The sequence below is a fragment of the Prunus avium genome, chromosome 2 (genome assembly GCF_965620075.1).
Source record: "Prunus avium chromosome 2, drPruAviu1.hap1.1, whole genome shotgun sequence".
In the NCBI taxonomy this organism is placed as follows: domain Eukaryota; kingdom Viridiplantae; phylum Streptophyta; class Magnoliopsida; order Rosales; family Rosaceae; genus Prunus; species Prunus avium.
Window position 1 is genome coordinate 43,716,889 of NC_142285.1, and position 19,710 is coordinate 43,736,598.

At 36.7% G+C, this 19,710-nt stretch overlaps 3 protein-coding genes across 9 annotated transcripts; 2 read left to right on the forward strand and 1 right to left on the reverse strand.

The window, feature by feature from the left end:
* Positions 1–559: 559 nt before the first annotated feature.
* On the reverse strand, positions 560–5,366 carry LOC110749631 (CDPK-related kinase 4-like). Its single transcript, XM_021949780.2, has 11 exons — positions 4,655–5,366; positions 3,947–4,077; positions 3,660–3,701; positions 3,452–3,560; positions 3,204–3,282; positions 2,608–2,904; positions 2,332–2,441; positions 2,012–2,116; positions 1,749–1,811; positions 1,124–1,291; positions 560–994 (listed from the first exon to the last, which is right to left on the reverse strand). Exons 1-11 carry the CDS (start codon positions 5,174–5,176, stop codon positions 857–859), a joined length of 1,764 nt encoding a protein of 587 aa, XP_021805472.2. The 5' UTR covers positions 5,177–5,366; the 3' UTR covers positions 560–856.
* A 4,630-nt stretch (positions 5,367–9,996) lies between these two features.
* Positions 9,997–16,241, forward strand: LOC110749589 (RNA polymerase II degradation factor). 7 transcript variants are annotated; one of them, XM_021949715.2, is made up of 16 exons: positions 9,997–10,409; positions 11,269–11,319; positions 11,396–11,632; positions 11,920–12,018; positions 12,128–12,183; positions 12,406–12,517; positions 12,820–12,990; positions 13,247–13,510; positions 13,698–13,910; positions 13,996–14,199; positions 14,272–14,397; positions 14,496–14,804; positions 14,910–15,008; positions 15,093–15,586; positions 15,699–15,734; positions 15,898–16,241. In XM_021949715.2, coding segments are annotated over exons 1-16 (2,586 nt in total). In that variant the 5' UTR covers positions 9,997–10,295; the 3' UTR covers positions 15,899–16,241. The 7 variants fall into 7 exon arrangements, with proteins under 7 accessions (XP_021805407.2, XP_021805411.2, XP_021805408.2 ...); XM_021949719.2 differs by having other exon boundaries at positions 14,281–14,397; XM_021949716.2 differs by having other exon boundaries at positions 12,409–12,517.
* Positions 16,242–17,036: 795 nt separating this feature from the next.
* LOC110749560 (ABC transporter A family protein) lies at positions 17,037–18,912 on the forward strand. Its single transcript, XM_021949678.2, has 2 exons — positions 17,037–17,221; positions 18,542–18,912. Exons 1-2 carry the CDS (start codon positions 17,099–17,101, stop codon positions 18,635–18,637), a joined length of 219 nt encoding a protein of 72 aa, XP_021805370.1. The 5' UTR covers positions 17,037–17,098; the 3' UTR covers positions 18,638–18,912.
* Positions 18,913–19,710: the final 798 nt, after the last annotated feature.

Below are 19,710 nucleotides of genomic sequence, written 5' to 3' on the forward strand. Positions count from 1 at the left end.
TATAGATAAAATGGCGAGGCAGAAAGTAATACATATTTGACCCAATCATTTGCTTTGCTTTCGTTTCGTATAGATTAGTTTGTTTGACTTTCCACCGCTGCGCTGCCCATGTGGAGAAATGTGAATTACTCCATTTGGGGCATGCAAACATGCTCTTGTTTCAAAGGAAGCTTTCTAAATAATCATTCGTCGATTGGCACATGTGAACGGACCATACCCAAAATGGGACGCCAAACTCAATACAATATGAATGACCAAACAAAACCATATATCTAATTCTGGCCGCTATTTTACTCCTCGACGCTTCCAGACCTCTATTTGCCCAAGTGAAAAAGTCCAGGCGAAAGTCAATGATATATTGCTGGCCTTGGAAACAATTTGTAACATAAAGCTTAGAGTACTGAAAAATCAAGTGATGTCAAAACGAGAAGAGAATCAATATTCCTTGCATTGCGCTAATTATTATCATAATTCAAAGTATGCACAATGTCTGTATAGATAGCTTTTGGTATCGGAATGTCCATAAAAACCGTTCGAGCACAAACAACTCGTACAAATGTAAATGCAGAAACTTTCTTGGTTTCTATTTTGCCTCAAGGATCTCAACAAAAGTCACAACTGGTACAGTATCATGCATTATTTTTACAAATATCTTCATGTGTTTTCAAGGGTCTTCTCTTGAGCAACTCTTTTGAATAAATTCTTACAAACTATTGGCACGGACCCATATCTCTTCAATCTCAACCTCACACTCAACTTTCACCTTCACTCTCCAAAGGGATGATGAAGTTTATAAAAAATTGGAAAAACACTTTCAGTAAAAATTTTGTAAAGAATTATATATCCCTGCTTACATTTACCGCTGTCTAGTATTGGAACTACGTACTGTTACACCATGCAAAAATTTGGTGTATCCAAGGAAGGTAAGTTTTCCATCCGAAGTTCGGATCCAGTCACTGAGTAAAGGGTAAGAGGTAGGACCCAGATTCATTTCCTGCACAATGTTTCATTATTCTTGAGTTTGCTATTTTGAAAGTAAAACTCAGGCAGATTCTTGTTCCATATGCTATTTTGAAAGTAACACATCTACATGAGCAATTATACGAAAAACTGATGTGCATACCTGTGCCAACTCCTCCACAGAGATGACCCGGTTTCCTTCATTTTCAAAATACTCAAAAGCCGTACCTGCAATCTTCTCCCATCCTTCATGAGCTTCTAGCTGATACGTACTTATTGCAGCAACGCAAAACTCTTCGAAGTCCAATTTTTTGTGTGAGAGTGGTTCCATCTTAAATTTAAAACTAGAATATGAGAATATACCTCAAGCAAAAGCCACAATAACACAAAGAGAAAAATGAATAATAAAAAAGTAGCTTTGTTATCAATGCCATCGATTCAGTGATCAAGGCCGTATTTGTCAATAGAAACAACAAGCCAAAAAAGTCCAACAAGAGAACAAAAGATAAGACATTCTAGAGTCCTCCAATATTAAAAAAAAAAGGGGGTTTTATCTTTGTTTGTTTCATTAAATACAATCTTCACAGAAACAGGCTGTTATCTCATCTGACCTATCCCAAGATATGCAACAATGTGCAGTTTGTCATTTGAAAAAAATTAACAAAGAAATTCTACTGAAGTTTCAATGTTATATAGGAATCTACTATACGTGAAAATAACAAACAGTTTTGGGAAAATTGCTTCGTTCAAATCAAAGAAAGTGCACTGAAGGCAACAATATCTCTTACCACATTTATAATGTCATGAACCCTTGACTCCTTCATGGCATCAGTTGAATTTCTCATGAGGGCCTACAGTATTTTTCATGATAAGTTGAAATGTCATTACAAAACAATGAAAGATAAACAAATTTAAAATGTCCACCTACAGCACTGATTGGACATGTTGAATAGCCGTAATATACTATGCACATAGATAATATGCGTCCAAAAATGAGTTCCTAAAATGTACCCGAAGAGAGATGGTTAAAGCAATAAGAACGATGACTAACCGTTCTGAAATTATCAAGGGACACATATCCATGTTTAGGATCCAAGAGCCTAAATTGAGCCCTAAGATAGTAGAGCTCGTCTTCTGTTATAGCCTTGGAAAGAGCCTGTGCATAAAGAAATATGTTACAAACTTACAAAAGATGCCAGCAGATATGTTTTGCCAACCTCCACTCAGTATTGAATGCTAAACAAATGCTTCTTCTACTATACACCCTGTTTTGCCCACATTTTTATCTTTGTTTTTAAGTTGTTTCTTCTTCTTTTTTCTTTTCACATTCGCGAGGATTGGGAAGGCACGTATCTTGTAAATGTATGTTACCTTTAGGGCTGCACGCTTGAAAGGTGTGGCACGAACATATGACTTAACCAACTTGTAGATTAATATATCTAAAGGCACATCATGTTTTTCATCCCGTAACCATGGGTGAGCTGTGAACACAGGAGATAACTATCAACATATATCAAAAGCAAATAACTGTACATGCCACAAGGAGGGAAAATTTAGTGCAAAATAAAAAATAAAAAAAATTAGAAACTAGAGAGAGTTATATTTTGAATCCATTGAGGATTGTGAAAATATTTAAAACCCACTTACTTAAAGCTTGGGCGGCAGTCATTCTTTTTCTGTGGTCCTTGTTCAAAAGCCTTTTCAGAAAATCTTTGGCTTCTGAGGACACTGCAGGCCAAGGTGTATCATTAAAGTTAGGATCAGCTCTTAGCACTGAACGAAATATTCCTGATTCAGTTCGTGCCCAGAAAGGTCTACTTCCACAAAGCAGTATATACGTTATGACACCAATACTCCACATATCAGCTTCAAGACTGTAAGATCTATGTAACACTTCAGGTGCAACATAGTATGCACTTCCAACAATATCATTGAGGCGTTGATCTGCACATGTAGAACTAAATGGGCTGTGAAAACAATGTAATGTTCTGATACTTGAAGTTCTCATAGTTAGATTGATTCCTAAGAAGGTAAGTTAGTTCTCAAAAGAACATGAACAACATATCAAGAGAGAGAAAAAAAAGCCTCTTTGAAATATACTAGAAGGAAAAAAAAAACTTCCAATCAAATAAATGGTTAGAGAAGATGCTAATAGGACTAGGGAGAACTTCTTGACACAAACAATTTGCAGCTATATATTATACATTGAAGCCAAAGGATAGTGTGTAGAAAGCAACCATTACCGGGCCTAATAAAATCAGAGAGACCAAAATCAATAACCTTCATTGGAGCATCCTCATTTCTTGTGGTAAAAAGAAAGTTCTGCCAAGCAGTCATAACGAGCAAAGTAATTAGTTATTGGTTGGGATGAGAACTGTAGACACAAAACAGAAGTACATGTGAACATGCACAATTATTCTATTCCTTTCCAAATGCAATAATTAGTTAACTGGAAATACAATTGTTAGTTCAAACTCTCTGAATGTGGTACCTCTGGCTTTAGATCACGGTGAACAACACCTTGAAGATGACAGAAGGCTGTTACACTTAAAATTTGCACAACAATAGTCTTAGCATCTCCTTCTGTATATCTTCCACCCCTGCCACCAAGGAGTGATTAAGAATACATCCTTGAACTCATAAAATCCGAAAGTGCAAATCACAAATACAATACAAGAAAACAAAGCATTTCATTCTACCTTGACAAAATTTTATCCAGTAGTTCTCCACCTTCACACAACCTAAAAAGTCAACAAGATCAGAAAGCTTCAAAACAAGCTTATCTACTAAATTCTTCTCATCAATTCAAAAAAAATATACTGATATATTCATACAAATCAACCACTAAACAACAATTCACATGATTTCCTACGTAACAAAGTTGAGCCATGACTCCAATATATTGGTTTTTATTTTTATTTTTTAAAAAGACTAAATACTATTAAATAATAATAATAATAATAATAACAAGAGAGCAAGGTCATACTCCATGACTATGTAGACATTATTGGCATCCTCAAATGCATCGTAAAATCTGACCAGATTCTTATGTCCAGATAATGCTTTCAGTATTTTCACCTCTCTACGAACATCTTCAATAGCTATTGCTGTTGTCATCTGCGAAAAATCCCTCATTTAATTACCAATATGCCTTCAAATTAAAAGTTAAATTCTGTAAGTTAGTAAATCATGTAATGTATTGATGAAGCAGTGAGAGTAAACGAATCCTGCCTCGCCTATATAATACATGAAGATGAGGAAGGTCAGTACAAATTAATGACCTAAAACTCCCTTAAAAACATCTCGCAGACAAACACTAACAGGCTCAAAACATGTACAAGCCAAAAGATTTACCCATATTCAATCCCTCAGACTTGTTGCAGGGAAGGCATCATTCGCATAACCATGCTTAACCAAATGATCAGACTGTTCACCATTTGATTTGCCTCAATTTCAAACAAAATTATAAAAGCTTATACTAAAAACAATAATTGCTTCAACTCAAATTGTGCACTTTGACCTTCTAATTTATCCATAGAATGTTGCCACATATACTTTTTCTGATGATTTGCATTTTTCATTTATTCCATATTTACTTAAATACACAAAGAAAACAAGCTTATCTACCAAACAAGAAAATGCACATTCAACTAAATTATGAAAAATAACAAATAAATCGTAGTATGAGCAAAACCTTCGCTTTGGCTATGATCTTGACCGCGACAGGCTGTCCCTTGAGCTCTCCCTTCTTGCCCTTGGCCCAGCAAGTGTGACCAAAATGCCCTCGACCCACCTCCTTCCCCAGCTCAAACTTTGCCCCAAAGTTCTTCCCATACCCGAAGCTCTTGTCTAGTGCTCTATCAGCCTCGACTTGGTCTCCTTGATGCTCCTCCGGTATCGGCCCGTCCTTTGGCTTCGCCTCACGCCCCTGTCGCCGTCGAAGTGCCGCCATAATCGGCTTCGCCGGTGACGGTGGAGGCAAGGGCCACCGGAATTTCCTACCCGGCGTCCTCGCCGGAGACGGTGCTATTCCGGCGGGTAGTGGGCTCTGTAGCGGACTCGCCGAGAAAGAGTTCGCCGGAGTTTCTTTGCCGGAGTGAACATCGCCGGTGCTCGGGCTCGGTGGCACCGGGCCGACTGGCGAATGTTTTGACTGTTGGCGGCCAGTGGGTTCGTTGTCGGCCACCGAGATGTTCTTGCTGCAACAATGTCCCATCGTTGAATTTAGGGTTTTGGCGGAGGTGGTGTCAAAGTAAGAACATCGGACGGTGGAGAGAATTCGACGACTTACAGAGGCGGGAGAGAGAAGAAGGAAGAAGGAAGAAAGGAAGAAAGTGAATAAGAAAGAGAGGAGAGTGGTGTCTTGAAATGCTGGTGCCTTAAAGTTTGAATGTTGGAGTTATATGCTAATTTGACTGCTAACCAGGGGCATTTATGGTGAATGGTTAATACCTGGCCGTTGATCTTAATCATCTATAATTTTCTGCGGGTCTCATCAACAATTATTTATCAATTGCACTCACCCCCTGCTCGTCGTAAATTTTCATTTCCACTTTTACCTTTAATCCCTACTCTCTTTTTTCTTCTTAATATAAGCAATATTACAATAAAAGAATTCAAATAGAGCCTACAGGTAGACCTATCAATGGATCGGATTTTAATCTGTATCCAGTGTAATTAATAGGAGGTAGATTGGACTTCTCAATCCGATAATCCGATTACAATACGAATCCGGTAATCCGATTATAATTGAATCTTGATATGATCCGATTAAAAATGAATCTTGATATAATACAATAAAAGAACAAGATTGAAATTTTTATTTTTTATACATATCAAAATAAATCCGAAAATAATATGATATGATCCGAATTTGATGCATAACGTATATGAATTGATAGGTAAAATCCGATAGTATGAATACAATATGAATTTGATAATTTGATTATAAATGTTTTGAAAGGATGATATGTGAATCCGCCAAAGTAAGCTAATTCTTTAATAAATAAAAAACAACTGAAAAATAGTTATAGTTTTCTAATGGATCATTCTCCATATAAAGATAAAATTTTGGACAAACTCAGAAGTTTTGATCTAATGGTTAGACAATATAAAGTAGTTTGGTGTCATACTGGTGTCTATACAAAAGCATGAATTCAGAGAAACCAACATATTATTTAAATACGGCTATTGACGAGAGCGTCTAGGATCATAAAATTATTTAAATGTGAATTCAGAGTATTTTTTGTTGTCATTGACTGGAGATTGCGGGTGGTAATTAAGAATGAAAACAATTGGATTAAGCGCATTAGTAGAATCAAATTGTGGAATATTTTCTTCCTTGTTAAAATTATTTATTTGGCAATTCCAGTTTTGTACTTAACAAAAATATTATATTGTTGGGGGATTGGGATTGGGATCGGAGGAGGATGGGACAGAATTTGCCATTCAACTTCGAGATCGTCATCCTCTAGTCTTTCTTTGAATACAACGCTCTGCTGGTTTTGTTTTTAATATGAAAATATGTATTCTAATTATTTAATTCATCAATAATTAAGTTCACTATAGTCATGCATAATTCACAGGTCACGGTGAACTTGATTTGAGAATCACCATACCCGCCAATCAACAAGTAGGTGACCAAATCAAGTCATCAAGAACTGCAGCTTTGAACAAGTTGGAAATTTTCTTATCTGCCCCTTTCTTAATATAAAAAACCAAACAAAGTTGGAAAATTTCTCTCTGCTTCTTCTTCTACCTATGACATATTGAACTGAACCAGTCTGATAGGTGCTGATATGCGCAAAGTTTCATGATTTTCAACTCATGTGCAGTCTTTTATTGGTTTAATTTCTCTTGAATCTCATCTACTTGTAACCAGAAGGATACTGAAAATGTCCCGCCCTTGCATTTGGCAATTCAAGTGTGCAAAAAGTTGTAGTGCCTCTAGTTGATGATTACATGCTATGCTTTATTTTCCTCCCATCTTCAATGCCGCAAAACATATGTTTAGTAAATAGCATACAGAAATATTCAAGTCAAGGCCGAATGGAAAGCAGTTGCATTCACTGTTAAGAACTTCACTTCAGTAATTTAAAAATGTCATTTGGTTGCATTCAAGAATGTCACAATTTTACAAAGAGAAAGTCTTAAGTGAGGCGGTCCGATCATATTATCCGTGAGACCACTCTTGCAAGAAAGAGGCACCCAACCAATCATTCGGGGTGCGATGCTTATCGGGTCGGGTGTGATGCAGAGGTGTGAGAGTAGACACACGGATGACATGATCGAGCCGCCTCATCTACAACTTTCTCCTCAATAAGAGCCCGCGGGTGCTGCTATACTAGAGCTGACACTGTGTTGGGCTTGGATTATATTTATTATATTCAGCCCAAAAACTTACATTATGTTGAGCATTATAACCATCCAAACAATATAAATCGATCACATCGTTCAATATTTACTGAAAATAAACCGTTGTTATTATACCAATGCAAATATTCGGGCATATAGAAAACAACAATAACATAAGAAATGTTAATATGAGATTTATACCTCTATGAGAAGTTTGTCTTATTGCTGTGTTTAGGTTCATCACATTATACTATCAAAGTTTGTCATATGTTAAGATTATATTAGATCAAATGTTGAAATCCCTTCCACTGTAATTCAAAAAATGTTATTAAAAAAAAGGGACGAAGCATGTCTTTTTTTTCGTTGGAAATACAAATAATTGTTATGCTTCAACAACGCATGTGCTAATACAGTGCTCCAAGTTGGAACATATAATTATGGGAATTGAGTCCTATGAATATTAAGGATGTGATAAAAATTTGAAGGGAGAGATTCAAATTTGAGACTTTTTTTTAACAAAACGGAACTAATTAGTAACTAGTATGGGATTTATATATATATATATATTTAATTTTTCTATTTAAACCCTGCATTCCTTTTTAATCACTCTATATTCTAAGTTTACTCCAACTTCAAATTCATAATTTCATAATTTCTATGAAAACCCCAATATCTTCCCAAACTACCCCTAAATACACACTCAATAAATAAAAAACTCATCAACCTCACACTTCACACTCCGCTATCTTGCCCCTCACCACTCTAAGTTCACCTCAACATCACATTACTTAAAAGAGATTAAAAAAAACACTTTTGTCAAATGTGTAGCATCAATTTTTTTTATTTTCTTGTTCAACAAAGCAAACTCATGTGGCAATTTCCGTATTATATATCAATCAAAGGCTTAGGCAAGCATTGTTTCTTCGCTTCACAGTCAAGGTCAGATTTTGTTTTTCCCTCCAATTTTGTTTCTTTAATTATGATGATTATTATTATTTCTGATTTGTTTGTTTGATTATGACTTGTTGTATTTATAGTTTGTAAAGAAAATATGAGAGTGTAGTAGGTTTCTTGGATTGAAATAGAAAAGTAATATGTCAATAGGGTGTAGGGAGTTATGTGTTTTTCTAAAACTTAATATGAAGAGTAGTGGGGTGTATGGGGGCAGTGGCGGATTCAGGAATTTTTCAGGGGAGGTGCAAAATGTCACTCATAATTAAAACAAATAAAAGTTTTACGTCTACAACTAATTGATTATAGTCTATATGGATATCAATTAATATGAACAAAATCCTTGTCATTGACACAGTGAGTTTACCAAAATTCATATCAAATATGAACAAATCCATGTCAATTACATAATTAATCTAACAAAAGTTAATACCAATTAATCTAACCAAAATTTACCAATTAATCTAACCAAAAGCACATGTAAATTGGAGGTCATGAAATAAAGGTACACGTGATTAGAAGTTTGGGGTAATTTTCGGTGAATTTTTTGGCACACATATAAGTATTTAATGAATTTTTAAGCTAGGCCAATTAGAAATAGACATGTGTTGGCTTGCTATTGGGCCATTTAAAAAAGAATCAAAATCAGAAGCGCTGACGCAGAGTCTTCTTCTTCCTTAAACTGTGCCTCTGCAACTTAACTTCAAATATTCAAGAAAAACTTCGAAAATTCATAACTTTGGTTGTGTAGCTCCGATTGAGGAACCGTTTTCTCCTACATGCTCGTGAGATCGAGCCCAACAATATAAGGTAAATATTCAGGGTCTCACACAGCAGCAAACAATACAACATCTTTGAGGCATTTAGTCGAACAATTGGTGGGCACTAGCGAAGGGGCAAATTCCAGCATCCCCAAGGAAGTTTCCGGCGAGGGGAGGTGCAGCTGCACCTCTTTGCGCCTCTGTGGATCCGCCAGTGTATGGGGGTGTGTGTTTAGATGACATTTTTTGTCTTTTTATACAATAATAAAGCTTAAGAGCTTAATGACTTAGATATTGGGAATGAACAAAGAAAAGTGTGAGGTTTAAATAGAAAAAGGGAGATTTCATTATTATACCAAATATAGGAGCCCAAATTATAAAAAAAACTATACATGAAACGGACTTTAGAAACACACCCAAAACTCATTTACAACATAACAAAAAAGTAATATGTCATTTTTTGGGATTTTTTGGGTTTGTTTATAAAAATTAAATGATGTAGGGTTTATCTATATTATTAATGATAAGAATGAATATATGACTAAATATCTCATAGAGGGACTTAATATATATTTTTTTGGGTAAATACCACGAGGTGTTCGGTTAGTCCCTGACCACAGAGTGCTTCCAACGAATTTTAAACCCCTGTCATTGAGGCATTAGGTAGCTCCAACTGGACTAATTTTTGTTGACATCAAAAGCAATAGCATTTTATTGATGTATAGGTCAAAACAAGTATAAAATCCGAATTATATTAAATAGATAATTCTCAACTGTTGATAAATTATGAGTCCCTCTTCCATCAATCGAGCTCGCGTAGCAACACATCTGTAGGGGTTAAAATTTATATAAATATCTCAGATAAAAATAAATCTAAAGAGAAAAAGGTATATGTCCACGCGGCGCTTGGAAGCGTGGACAATCATGCAATGGTAGAGAAATTGCCTATAAATGGCGGGAGCCTCACCTACTTGTAAATTTCTCTCTCTCTATACATCTCTCTCTCCCTCGTCAACTCTTCGCTAATTACATATCAACCCCTCAAAAACCCCCCAATCCTAAAACACACCCAAATCGTCACCAGGGTACTTCCCCTTCTCCATCGTTTCGGTAGAGTAAGTCCATTCCCGTTCCGGTCCCTTTTGTCTCATAAATTCCTGCAGTTATATGGTTTTGCATTTTCCCCTTTTATTTGAGCTTCTCGAACCCTAGGGTTTCATTAAGCAGAGTGAGTGAGAGAGTTGGAGTTGTACCGTAGCTTCTGATTCAATGGAGGCTACGGCCGCTGCGCGTGGTAGTTCGATGCCGATGCCACCACCGCCCACGCGCAAAGAGTGGCGCGCCGTCTCCGACCATCATTCGGCTCGAAACGTCGGGGATGAGGTACTAGTTTGCTAAAAACTACTGGCATTGGAGTTTTTTGGTTGCTTGAATAATTTAAATAGATAAAAGAAAACGAAATTTGGAACAATGAGTTTTTAAGTTGGGTTGTGAATGTCAAAAGCCGTTCACTAATTTGAGGATTAGGGTTTGCAGGTTGTGTTCCTCCTTTTTATTGTTTTGGTACTAAGAATGCAAAAAGCCCTTTTTTCTTTATGCCTGATGTGTACACTAGGGTGAGTATCATAAGTTATTTATTTCTGATTTCGTCTCACTTATTTTTCCGTCTCTGTTGTTTTCCTCCTCTTTTGGTTAAAGGTTTGAATTTGGTGCTTGTGGTAGGTGGGTAATGTTATATTCGCATGAATTGACATATCTACAAGATTGTAATTTCTAAATACTTGAAGGAGAACATTTTGGTGAATGTGCATACAATTTGAATGAAGCAACCTTGACTTTCTTCTGGCAAAAAAAAAAAAAGAAATCACTATTTTCTTTGGAATAAGATTAATCTCATGAAAAAGAACAATGACTTTCTGTCTCATGATTAAGAAGTAAAAATGAAGGAAAATTTCACAATTCATTATTTCTTTGAATGCTGAGTAATTGGATGAGGAGAAATATATAGTTGGTTGCTTTGCAATCTATTTTGGTATTCATTTATATATATATATATATATATATATATATATATATATATATATATATATAAATGTACCTTAGAAATTCTTTAGGATTAGTTAAGTGAAGTTTTTGCCTTTTTGTGACTGAATTCATGGGAAAAATGTGTTACTTGTATAGCATTTGTATTTGTTGCTTTTCCATTGTTTTGTTCTTGAATTGGGCATCTTCCAATGCGCAGGAGTTGGAACGATCAAAACTAGGCCAATCAGATGAGAGAACAATATATGAGGTAAAGATTTTGATTCTAGTTTAGCTTGTATTCTGAAGGATTCACTGAAAGCAAAGTTGATTTGTTGTTTATCAAGGTGCAGCAGGGGAGAGAGCCGGTTGATGTGGACTTCTGTTCAATCACAATAGATGGGACTTTAGACCATGACCATTTGCAGCAGCGGATTGATGATGTTTCTAGGCAACGAGAGGAACTGCAGCATATGGAGATTGAGCTTAAAGCTCAAATGATTGCAACATCTGAGATAATTGAACTACAAAATAACTTTGATGCTCAAATTAAGGACCATGCTAATGCTGCCTCCAAGCTTCAGGTTTTCATTGATAATTGGATTGTACTTTATAATGTGTATTTTGATAGGGGTTTTTCAAATTTCAATTACAAGAATCTCATCAGATGTGATGATTAGAGAAGTTATGCTAGCATGCTTTAGTGATTTTATAATGTCACATGCGCATCCCACCTTTGTTTGAATTTGGGGCAAATTTTAGGCTCAAAAGTTATCCCTTAAACTACTTTGTTAGCTTATTTCCTTGAGATAGATGTGTAGAATGAGTTACTGACAGTTGTTTCTAATTTGTGGGTCCACATACTGTACAGGAGCAACTACATGAAAGGGAGCAGACCATACATGATCTGGAAAGGGAAATGGAAGAGAAAGATACAGAGTTGCATGCTATAAAATTAGATAATGAAGCGGTAACTTGAATGCTTGTGTTTTGATATGTTTCCGTTTGCTATTGGTTGGGCTGTTTGGAAGAATAATTTGCAAATTCTTATTCTTTTGATTTTCATAATGTTCTGGCAGGCCTGGGCTAAAGAGGACCTTCTTAGAGAACAGAACAAAGAATTAGCAAATTTCAGGTACTGGCCTGTTTGTTTAACTTTTTTTACTGCGCTTTTAAGCTTCTTTCCCATAATGCACGCTGAGTTGCTTCACTGGATTTACTTGAATGTAATGAAATATTCTTGTTTTACTATTGCATGATATTTAAAGGCTTTGTATTTAATTTTTTTGGTTAATAGTGCTGTGGGTTGAATTTTTAATCGTATGAAAGAATTTCAATGGGTTACTGTTTGCTACAGAAGAGAACGTGACCATTCGGAAGCTGAAAGAGCGCAGCATATACAACAAATACATGACCTTCAAGAACATATTCAAGAAAAAGATAGGCAGCTTATTGAGTTACGGGAACAGGTCTGTTTATTCGCACATATTTGATGTACATGTATATCCTTACTGAAGTGGAATTTAAGAACTCAAGTTTTCAAGCATATAAATGGTATATATATATATATATTCATGGAGTGCTTTTCTATTAGTTTTCTTTATCCGAACAAACAAATTCCCATCATGGTATTTTTTGCAATGTCAGACAGTGAATAATAAGTGAGATACAATTTGGAACAAATTGAATAGTATTTTCAGGAAGGAGTTGCATACTAATTTAGTTCTAGGGATACAGCGAGGCCAGTACCTGATAGTGTTAATATTTTCAGCATAGGCTTGCTCAAGAAACCATTCTCTATAAGGACGAACAGTTGAGGGAGGCCCAAGCGTGGATCACTCGTGTTCAGGAAATGGATGCCTTGCAGTCAACTACAATACAAGCTGAATTGCGGGAACGTACAGAACAATATAATCAGCTCTGGCTTGGTTGTCAAAGACAGGTTGGTTTGTTTTCTTTCTGTATCGACGTTTTAAGGTATTTTCTTCTCTTGCAACTTGGGGTGCATGTTCAAATGTGGGCACGCAGCCACACACACATTGTGTGCATGTCTATATGCCGAACTTTCATGTGTTTTTTTTAGCTATAGTTTTTCCAAATCACAAGTGATGTTGATACTGTACTTAATTGTAACAAGTTTTGTTTTCTGCTAAGCTTGACCACATGTCTTTGATTTTTTGTTGGATCATTGATTTCAGTTTGCTGAGATGGAAAGACTTCATATGCATTCAATACAACAGCTTCAACTTGAGCTGGCTGATGCAAGAGAAAGGAGTGGAACTTACACTGATGAATCACGCATAGCACAATCAAATTCAAATTCAAAGGATGCATCTCAATTTGGTCAGAACAATGGAAACCAACTCGATATGAATACATCAAGTGGAAATACAGGGGCCATCCCAAATGGGAATTCAGATGATGTTCAATCATTTCCTTCAACTGGAAATGCATCAACTCAGGTAGTTGCTTCTTTTTTGTGGTAATTACTGGTATTGAATTAGGCAACAGTTCTTTTGAAATATTTTGGATTTGAGAGGTAGAGGAAGGAAATGAAACATGGATAAGGTCCTCAATTTGAAATGAAATTGATAAATAGAAATTTAAATATATCATTCCATAATCTTAATTTTTCTGGATCATTATTAGATCGACCATGTTGCTGGTGTTCCAATTTCTCCATCTTCTCTACTTGGGATGCCTTCCTATCTTCCACCTGGACAGGTGACTGCTCTGCATCCATTTCTTATGCATCAACAAGGGGTACCCCATTCAATGCCCCCACATGTTCCTCAGTCCCATGTTGGGCATTTTCACTCAGTACCTGCAATGTCATCTCATCAACAGTGGCAGAACCAACAGGTGGTGATACAATAATATATCTTTTATGTCCTGATTATTGTAATATACAATGATAACATATTTACATTCTTTATTCTCTTTTTAGGCTCCATCGGAGGTTTTGCAGATATCTACACAAATTGAACTTCCATCGTCCCAAAATGATCAAAGCATAATAAGATCAGATGCAAAGTACAACTATGAAACATCTGTTAATGGACAATCACTTCATCAAGACTATTTGGATGTTCAAATTAACCAAGGCGCAGAGTCTGATCCTGTAATATCGTCGTCCAGTGGGGAAGCACAGGTATTCTTGTTATTTTTCTTGTTATTTTTTCCCCAAAAATTGAGTAGAATCACCTTAATTATTTAATTTCAGGTGCTCCAGTCAATTGATAGAGGTTTCTTGGTCTCATCCCAACCTGAGCAGAGCTTGCAACAAATTTCTTCCCAATTCCACAATTCTTTAAGATTGGATTCTCTTGAACAGAACAGTGAAACTAAGGTATTTAACTTTTATTATTATTTTCTCCCTTTATAGGATTAGGCTGTGTGCAGAAAGTAAGTAGAGAAAAAAATCCATACTAACTTGCATTTGATCAGGCTTCGGAGCAAAATGTTCAGACCTTGACTGGACATGGCTTGGAGGGACAAGTTTTAACTACAGAACAACCAATTTCTACCAGCAATCTGTCAAAACCTGATACTTCAATCCCTTCAGTCAACCTCATGGAAACCACAATTAACAATGCTGCTGGTGCAGTTTTGCCTGAATTGTTTGCCTCAACTGGGCACACGATTGCACCGGCAGTGGGAAAGACATCGGAGACTGCGCTTCTTGATGAAAGGTCATTGTTGGCTTGCATGGTTCGCACAATTCCGGCTGGTGGTAGAATTCGCATCAGTTCAACGGTGAGCCTACATTTTATCTACTAGGTCTTTGTTTGTAGTGTGAGTGGCATTTTCTATTTTTCTCATTTCTAGTTTAGTTGATAATATTTTTTGCTCTAAGTACAGCTACCAAATAGGCTTGGGAAGATGCTTGCACCTTTACACTGGCATGATTACAAGAGAAAGTATGGAAAGCTTGATGACTTCGTGGCTAGTCATCGCGAAGTAAGTTGTATAAATGATTTAGAATGTTTCTGTTTTTGTATGGATGTATATTATCTCATGAGGACCTTAATTTGTATTTTTCAGTTATTTGTGATTGAGGGCGACTACATTCAGCTTAGGGAAGGAGCACAGGAGATGATAGCAGCTACAGCTGCTGCTGCGAAAGTTGCTGCTGCTGCGAAAGCATCATCTCCTTACTCTTCAAGCTTGCCTTCTGTGGCTGTTACTCCAGTGGCACAGACTCACCGCTCAAGGAAGATATCATCTCTTGATACCCAAAACGTGGTCATTTCAACTGCTAATGCAACTGATAATCACTTGCAGTCTGTAAAGCAGAATCATCAATTAAATGGTGTATCCTTTGGTGTTCCTGGAGTTCTCTCAAATGTAAAGATTTTGAGCAAATCTAAGGAATCTTGGGAACTGAATGGCCCTGAAACTAAGTCAAGCCAGTCATCTGTGCTTTTGAATGGTGGAAATGGAGCAATTCTGGATAGATCGAGTGCGAGCAGTACCCAGAGCTCAGGGTTGACCAATGGCAGGTTGGGCTCGAATCTTGTCGGGAAACAACATGGCAGGTATGCCTCTCTAAACCTTCAAAACTTTTGCAGTTGTATTGTGGTGGATTATGTAGTTAGGCCTGCAGATTTATCATTATGTAATGTGCTTAATGGGTTGTTATTGTGACAGAATGAGCAATGCTGCTGCCTTTACTTCCAGAAGATAGTAAGTACGATTACTCAAATATTGAAATTTGATGGGTGATAGTTAATAATATAATAACTAAAATTTCTTTATTATTAGAAGGAAGCAAATGCAAAATTTGTTCTTTCTTGCCTAGTTTTCATTGTAAAAATTCTCACTAGCAGTGTTAATTTGGTGTTGGCAGGAGAGAGAGCAGGGAAAGGCTTTATCTTATTGTGGATCAGTGCGCGGACAGAAGATTATTTTGGAATGGCAACAGGATTATTATGTGGAAGAATGAATACATCCTCGTAGATTGAATGACCATCAACCTTTTGCATCTTGTAGAATTCTCTGATTGGAAACGTTTGCCCTCCTTTGTTTTGTTTTTTGTTTTGGGTTTAAAAGCCTGTTTTATCATACTCAACTGTATCTGATTCTGCAGTGATTGATATTCATGCACAAAATTGCTTCTGTGCGCATCTCTGATCTGCTCCTTTTGTTCGCGGATGCTTTAATTCATAAACAATAATTTTTATTTTTCTTTTATTTTGTCTTTCCTGATTGGCTGGCTAATTGGGCTGAGATCGGCCCAGTAAGTTTCTATTTGTTGAAAGCCCCCACTGGTTTCAGCGAAAAAGAAGCCTCCACTGGGTTTCGTTTGTTTTATTTTGTTGGCACTGGAGTAGGAAAATGCCCTTGTATCTGAAACGAGTTCCAAAGGCCTAACGAATTTTAACGAGTAAAAGACGAACTCAAAGCATTTGCGAGTGATGGACCGCATATGACCAAATAAAATGTCACATTAGATAGATACAATTCAAGACATTTTTTTCACTATATACACGTGCTATTGGGGAGAGGAATTCGAACACACGACTTTGAGTAGAAAGATATTTGAACTGCTATTGGGGAGAGGAATTCGAACACATGACCTTGAGTGGAAAGATATTTGAACGCACGACCTCGAGTGGAATTCGAACACACGACTTTGAGTAGAAAGATATTTGAACTGCTATTGGGGAGAGGAATTCGAACACATGACCTTGAGTGGAAAGATATTTGAACGCACGACCTCGAGTGGAAAGGAAAGGTATTTGTTAACATGGCAAGTCTTGTTCTTGGTTTGAGGATTGTAATTTTACTTATACATTAAATAATTCAAGAAGCATTGCTACAATTTAGAAAACATTGTACCAAGCTGAAATTTACTAGGTCCAAGAATATACGAATACGATCCGTCATGGGTTATAAGCACACTTTGTGCGAAAGTGGCGTCTCTAAAAGCCCAGTTGTTTAAACGACGTCGCTTTGGTCGAAGGCGACATAGAATTGAAGATCAGAAAGCAAAGCCAAAAAGCCAAAAATAAGAAAGAAGGAAAAAAAAAACAAGGGAGGAGAAGAAGATGGGTTACGTTCTGAGAGTGAGATTGGCATCGTTTTTCAGCGGAGCTGCGGTGGCGTCCTTTCTTGGGCTCTATATCCTTCACAATGATTACAAGGTTGCCCACCAGGCCATTTCTCAACAGGTACGTCTTTTCTTCTTTCTTTTTTTTTAGAATTTGCATCCCCGATTCTTAGGTCTTTTTCTTTTCCCTCATTTCGGTACCTTCCATTTTTGTGTGTAGACGGAATGTTGAATCTTCAAGTTGATCTTGAAAATGGGTTTGTAAAAAATATGTTGTTTTTCTATTATATTTGTGAACCCCACGGCTGTTAGGCTCAAAATCGAATATGAAAAGTTAAAAACAAACTTGCAGAAAATGATTGATGAACATTTGCTTTTATTATTTGGAATTAAAAGGACATTGGTTCTTAAAGATTTTGGGTAAATATCGTGAATTGCTGCTGAGTAGGTCAAATTAGTTTGTTTAGGAGGAGTGAGGCATTTGAAATTCTTCAGGCCATTTATGACATTGATTGGTATTGTGGTTTCCATCGTGGGTTTAGGTAGTTCAAGTTATGTTTGCAGAGGAAGATTGAAAACAGAATGTTGATATGATAACAATGTAGACCGATTATGTTGCACAGAAAATTATCACTAATGGTCTTATATAGTTCCCCTTCTGGCTATGAACGAATCATAATCCATCCGTAATGTTTTGTTCTTTTTGTCTAGTTTGAGCTCAAAAAATTTAAATTTCCCTCCTTTGCATCCTGTTTAGGATCCCTATCTACTAGTTACGGGTGAGCTTTGATGGTTGCTCTTTAGAGCAATCAATTATCTATTGATTATCTACTTGGAGTCATTTGGATTGATTTTAGCGGGTACCCCTATTGGTTCTTTTCAACTGATTTGCTTACCAAATTGAGGGAGAAAAAGAGATGATTTCAATTAAAACTAAGGCTATGTATACAGTCGACCGCATATGTTTATAGGCTATGTTTAAAATAAATTGTGTATGATGTATCCTTTTGTGGTGTGAAATAAGCATTCCTTACTATTTAGGACAAGAAAAGAGTCCTTGATTTAACCTGTCCTTTCTGTTGATTGGGTAAAAGCAATTTTGCTAGTAACATAATGCTGCTGGAACTGGTCATGAAGAATGACAGTATCCGTGCTTTAAAACTGTTCGCAGGTGCGCCCACGCACGCACACATGCAACCTGTAAATTCACTATCCACTCTGCTGACTCAAATTTTGAGAAAGCTACCTAAGAAGCACTTATGATGCAATGGTATTTTTTCGCATGCATGTTTGTTTGATTTATGTTCCCTTTGTTGACATGATGGGATCTTTACTATATCCGGCCTTTTAGGGTTTGCATTTTTACTGCCATGAGTGTTTAATAGTTTCTAGGCATTTAAAGGATAGAAGAATTGTGAATGTTTTTCCTTTGTTTCTCCAGGTGAGAGGCCTCCATGAGTCATTGGATAGACGAATTTCAACTCTCGAAAGTTTAAAACAAACTGAAGCTGCACAACCTGCAGAAGCAGCTGAATAGATGCCTTGAGAATGCTAGTGCAGTTGAATCCTGTGGCACGAAAGATCCTTTTTGTCTCTTGTTTTTATGCAGATGGTTTCTATGTAGTTTCTCCTCCCTTTGCAAAGAATAATTAATTATGACATAATTGGTCTGTTTGGTATGCCCAATCATTTGTGATTTAATAGAACACTTTTGAGTATTTGTATTCTCGTATCAGATGAAAACTGTGACTAGGTCTGAGAGAAATTATGCATCCGACCATCAGTTATGGCTATGAATATGTTTTTGAAATTTTTATGGTATGTGCTTTTGGGTATGTCAAATTTGTTCCGTGTGAGTGTGAAGCAGATTTGGAGCTAAAATAAAAAAAAAACCGGTGGGTTGGTAGCGTTGGCTGGTTGCAGGGCCCAATCTAGAACTTGTCAAGTCAAGAAAAGAGGCGAAGAGGGCAAGCCCATTCTCCCTTGTTCCCTTCCCTTTCTTCCCTTTCTTAGTAGGAGGAGGGGGAGGAGGATGACATACATTTATTAAGTGGTGGACCTCAGACTTAGAAGCTGTACCATGAATTGTTTCCAGAAAGAGAAGGCACCGTCCGTCCCCCTCCTCCTATCCTTATCCTATGTGCATAAAGAGGAATTGGTTTCTTCTTCATTTGATCATGAATTTATAATAAACCAAAAAAAAAAAGTAAAAAAAAAGGAAAAAAAATAGAAAAGCAGGTATGGTAATGGCATGGCATTGGAAAAAAGAAGTGACAAAAGTGAAAAAGGTCAAGTGTTCCTTGCGTTTAGCCAAAAACAAAACAACTGGTGAATGGAATGAATATCTAGTATGTGGTCCCTTTGAGATAGAAGAGCCCATCCCTGACCATAACCAGAGGACGATGCTGGTGATGCTGCTGCTTCAGACAGAGCAAACCTAATCATAAAAATGATAGTACATCATCAGTTGCTGAGTGGGTTCTTCTCAGTTCTGACGACAAAGAATAATTAAATACCAAAATAATAGAATAAATAGAGTTAGTGTTTGTTTCCTTGGCGGTGGTAGCTTCGAATTCATCGATCAACAACATCAATTCAATCATTCAACTA

Bases quoted from the DNA above. Each gene is read 5' to 3' on its own strand.
- LOC110749631 (XM_021949780.2), bottom strand. From the start codon at position 5,176: ATGGGACATTGTTGCAGCAAGAACATCTCGGTGGCCGACAACGAACCC. The intron at 4,078-4,654 runs GTTTTGCTCATA...GATTTTTCGCAG, and splicing joins AGATCATAGCCAAAGCGAAG to ATGACAACAGCAATAGCTAT. The intron at 995-1,123 runs GTATGCACATCA...AACATTGTGCAG, and splicing joins CTGTGGAGGAGTTGGCACAG to GAAATGAATCTGGGTCCTAC.
- LOC110749589 (XM_021949715.2), top strand. From the start codon at position 10,296: ATGGAGGCTACGGCCGCTGCGCGTGGTAGTTCGATGCCGATGCCACCA. The intron at 14,200-14,271 runs GTATTCTTGTTA...ATTTAATTTCAG, and splicing joins CGTCCAGTGGGGAAGCACAG to GTGCTCCAGTCAATTGATAG. The intron at 14,398-14,495 runs GTATTTAACTTT...GCATTTGATCAG, and splicing joins AACAGAACAGTGAAACTAAG to GCTTCGGAGCAAAATGTTCA.
- LOC110749560 (XM_021949678.2), top strand. From the start codon at position 17,099: ATGGGTTACGTTCTGAGAGTGAGATTGGCATCGTTTTTCAGCGGAGCT. The intron at 17,222-18,541 runs GTACGTCTTTTC...TTGTTTCTCCAG, and splicing joins ACCAGGCCATTTCTCAACAG to GTGAGAGGCCTCCATGAGTC.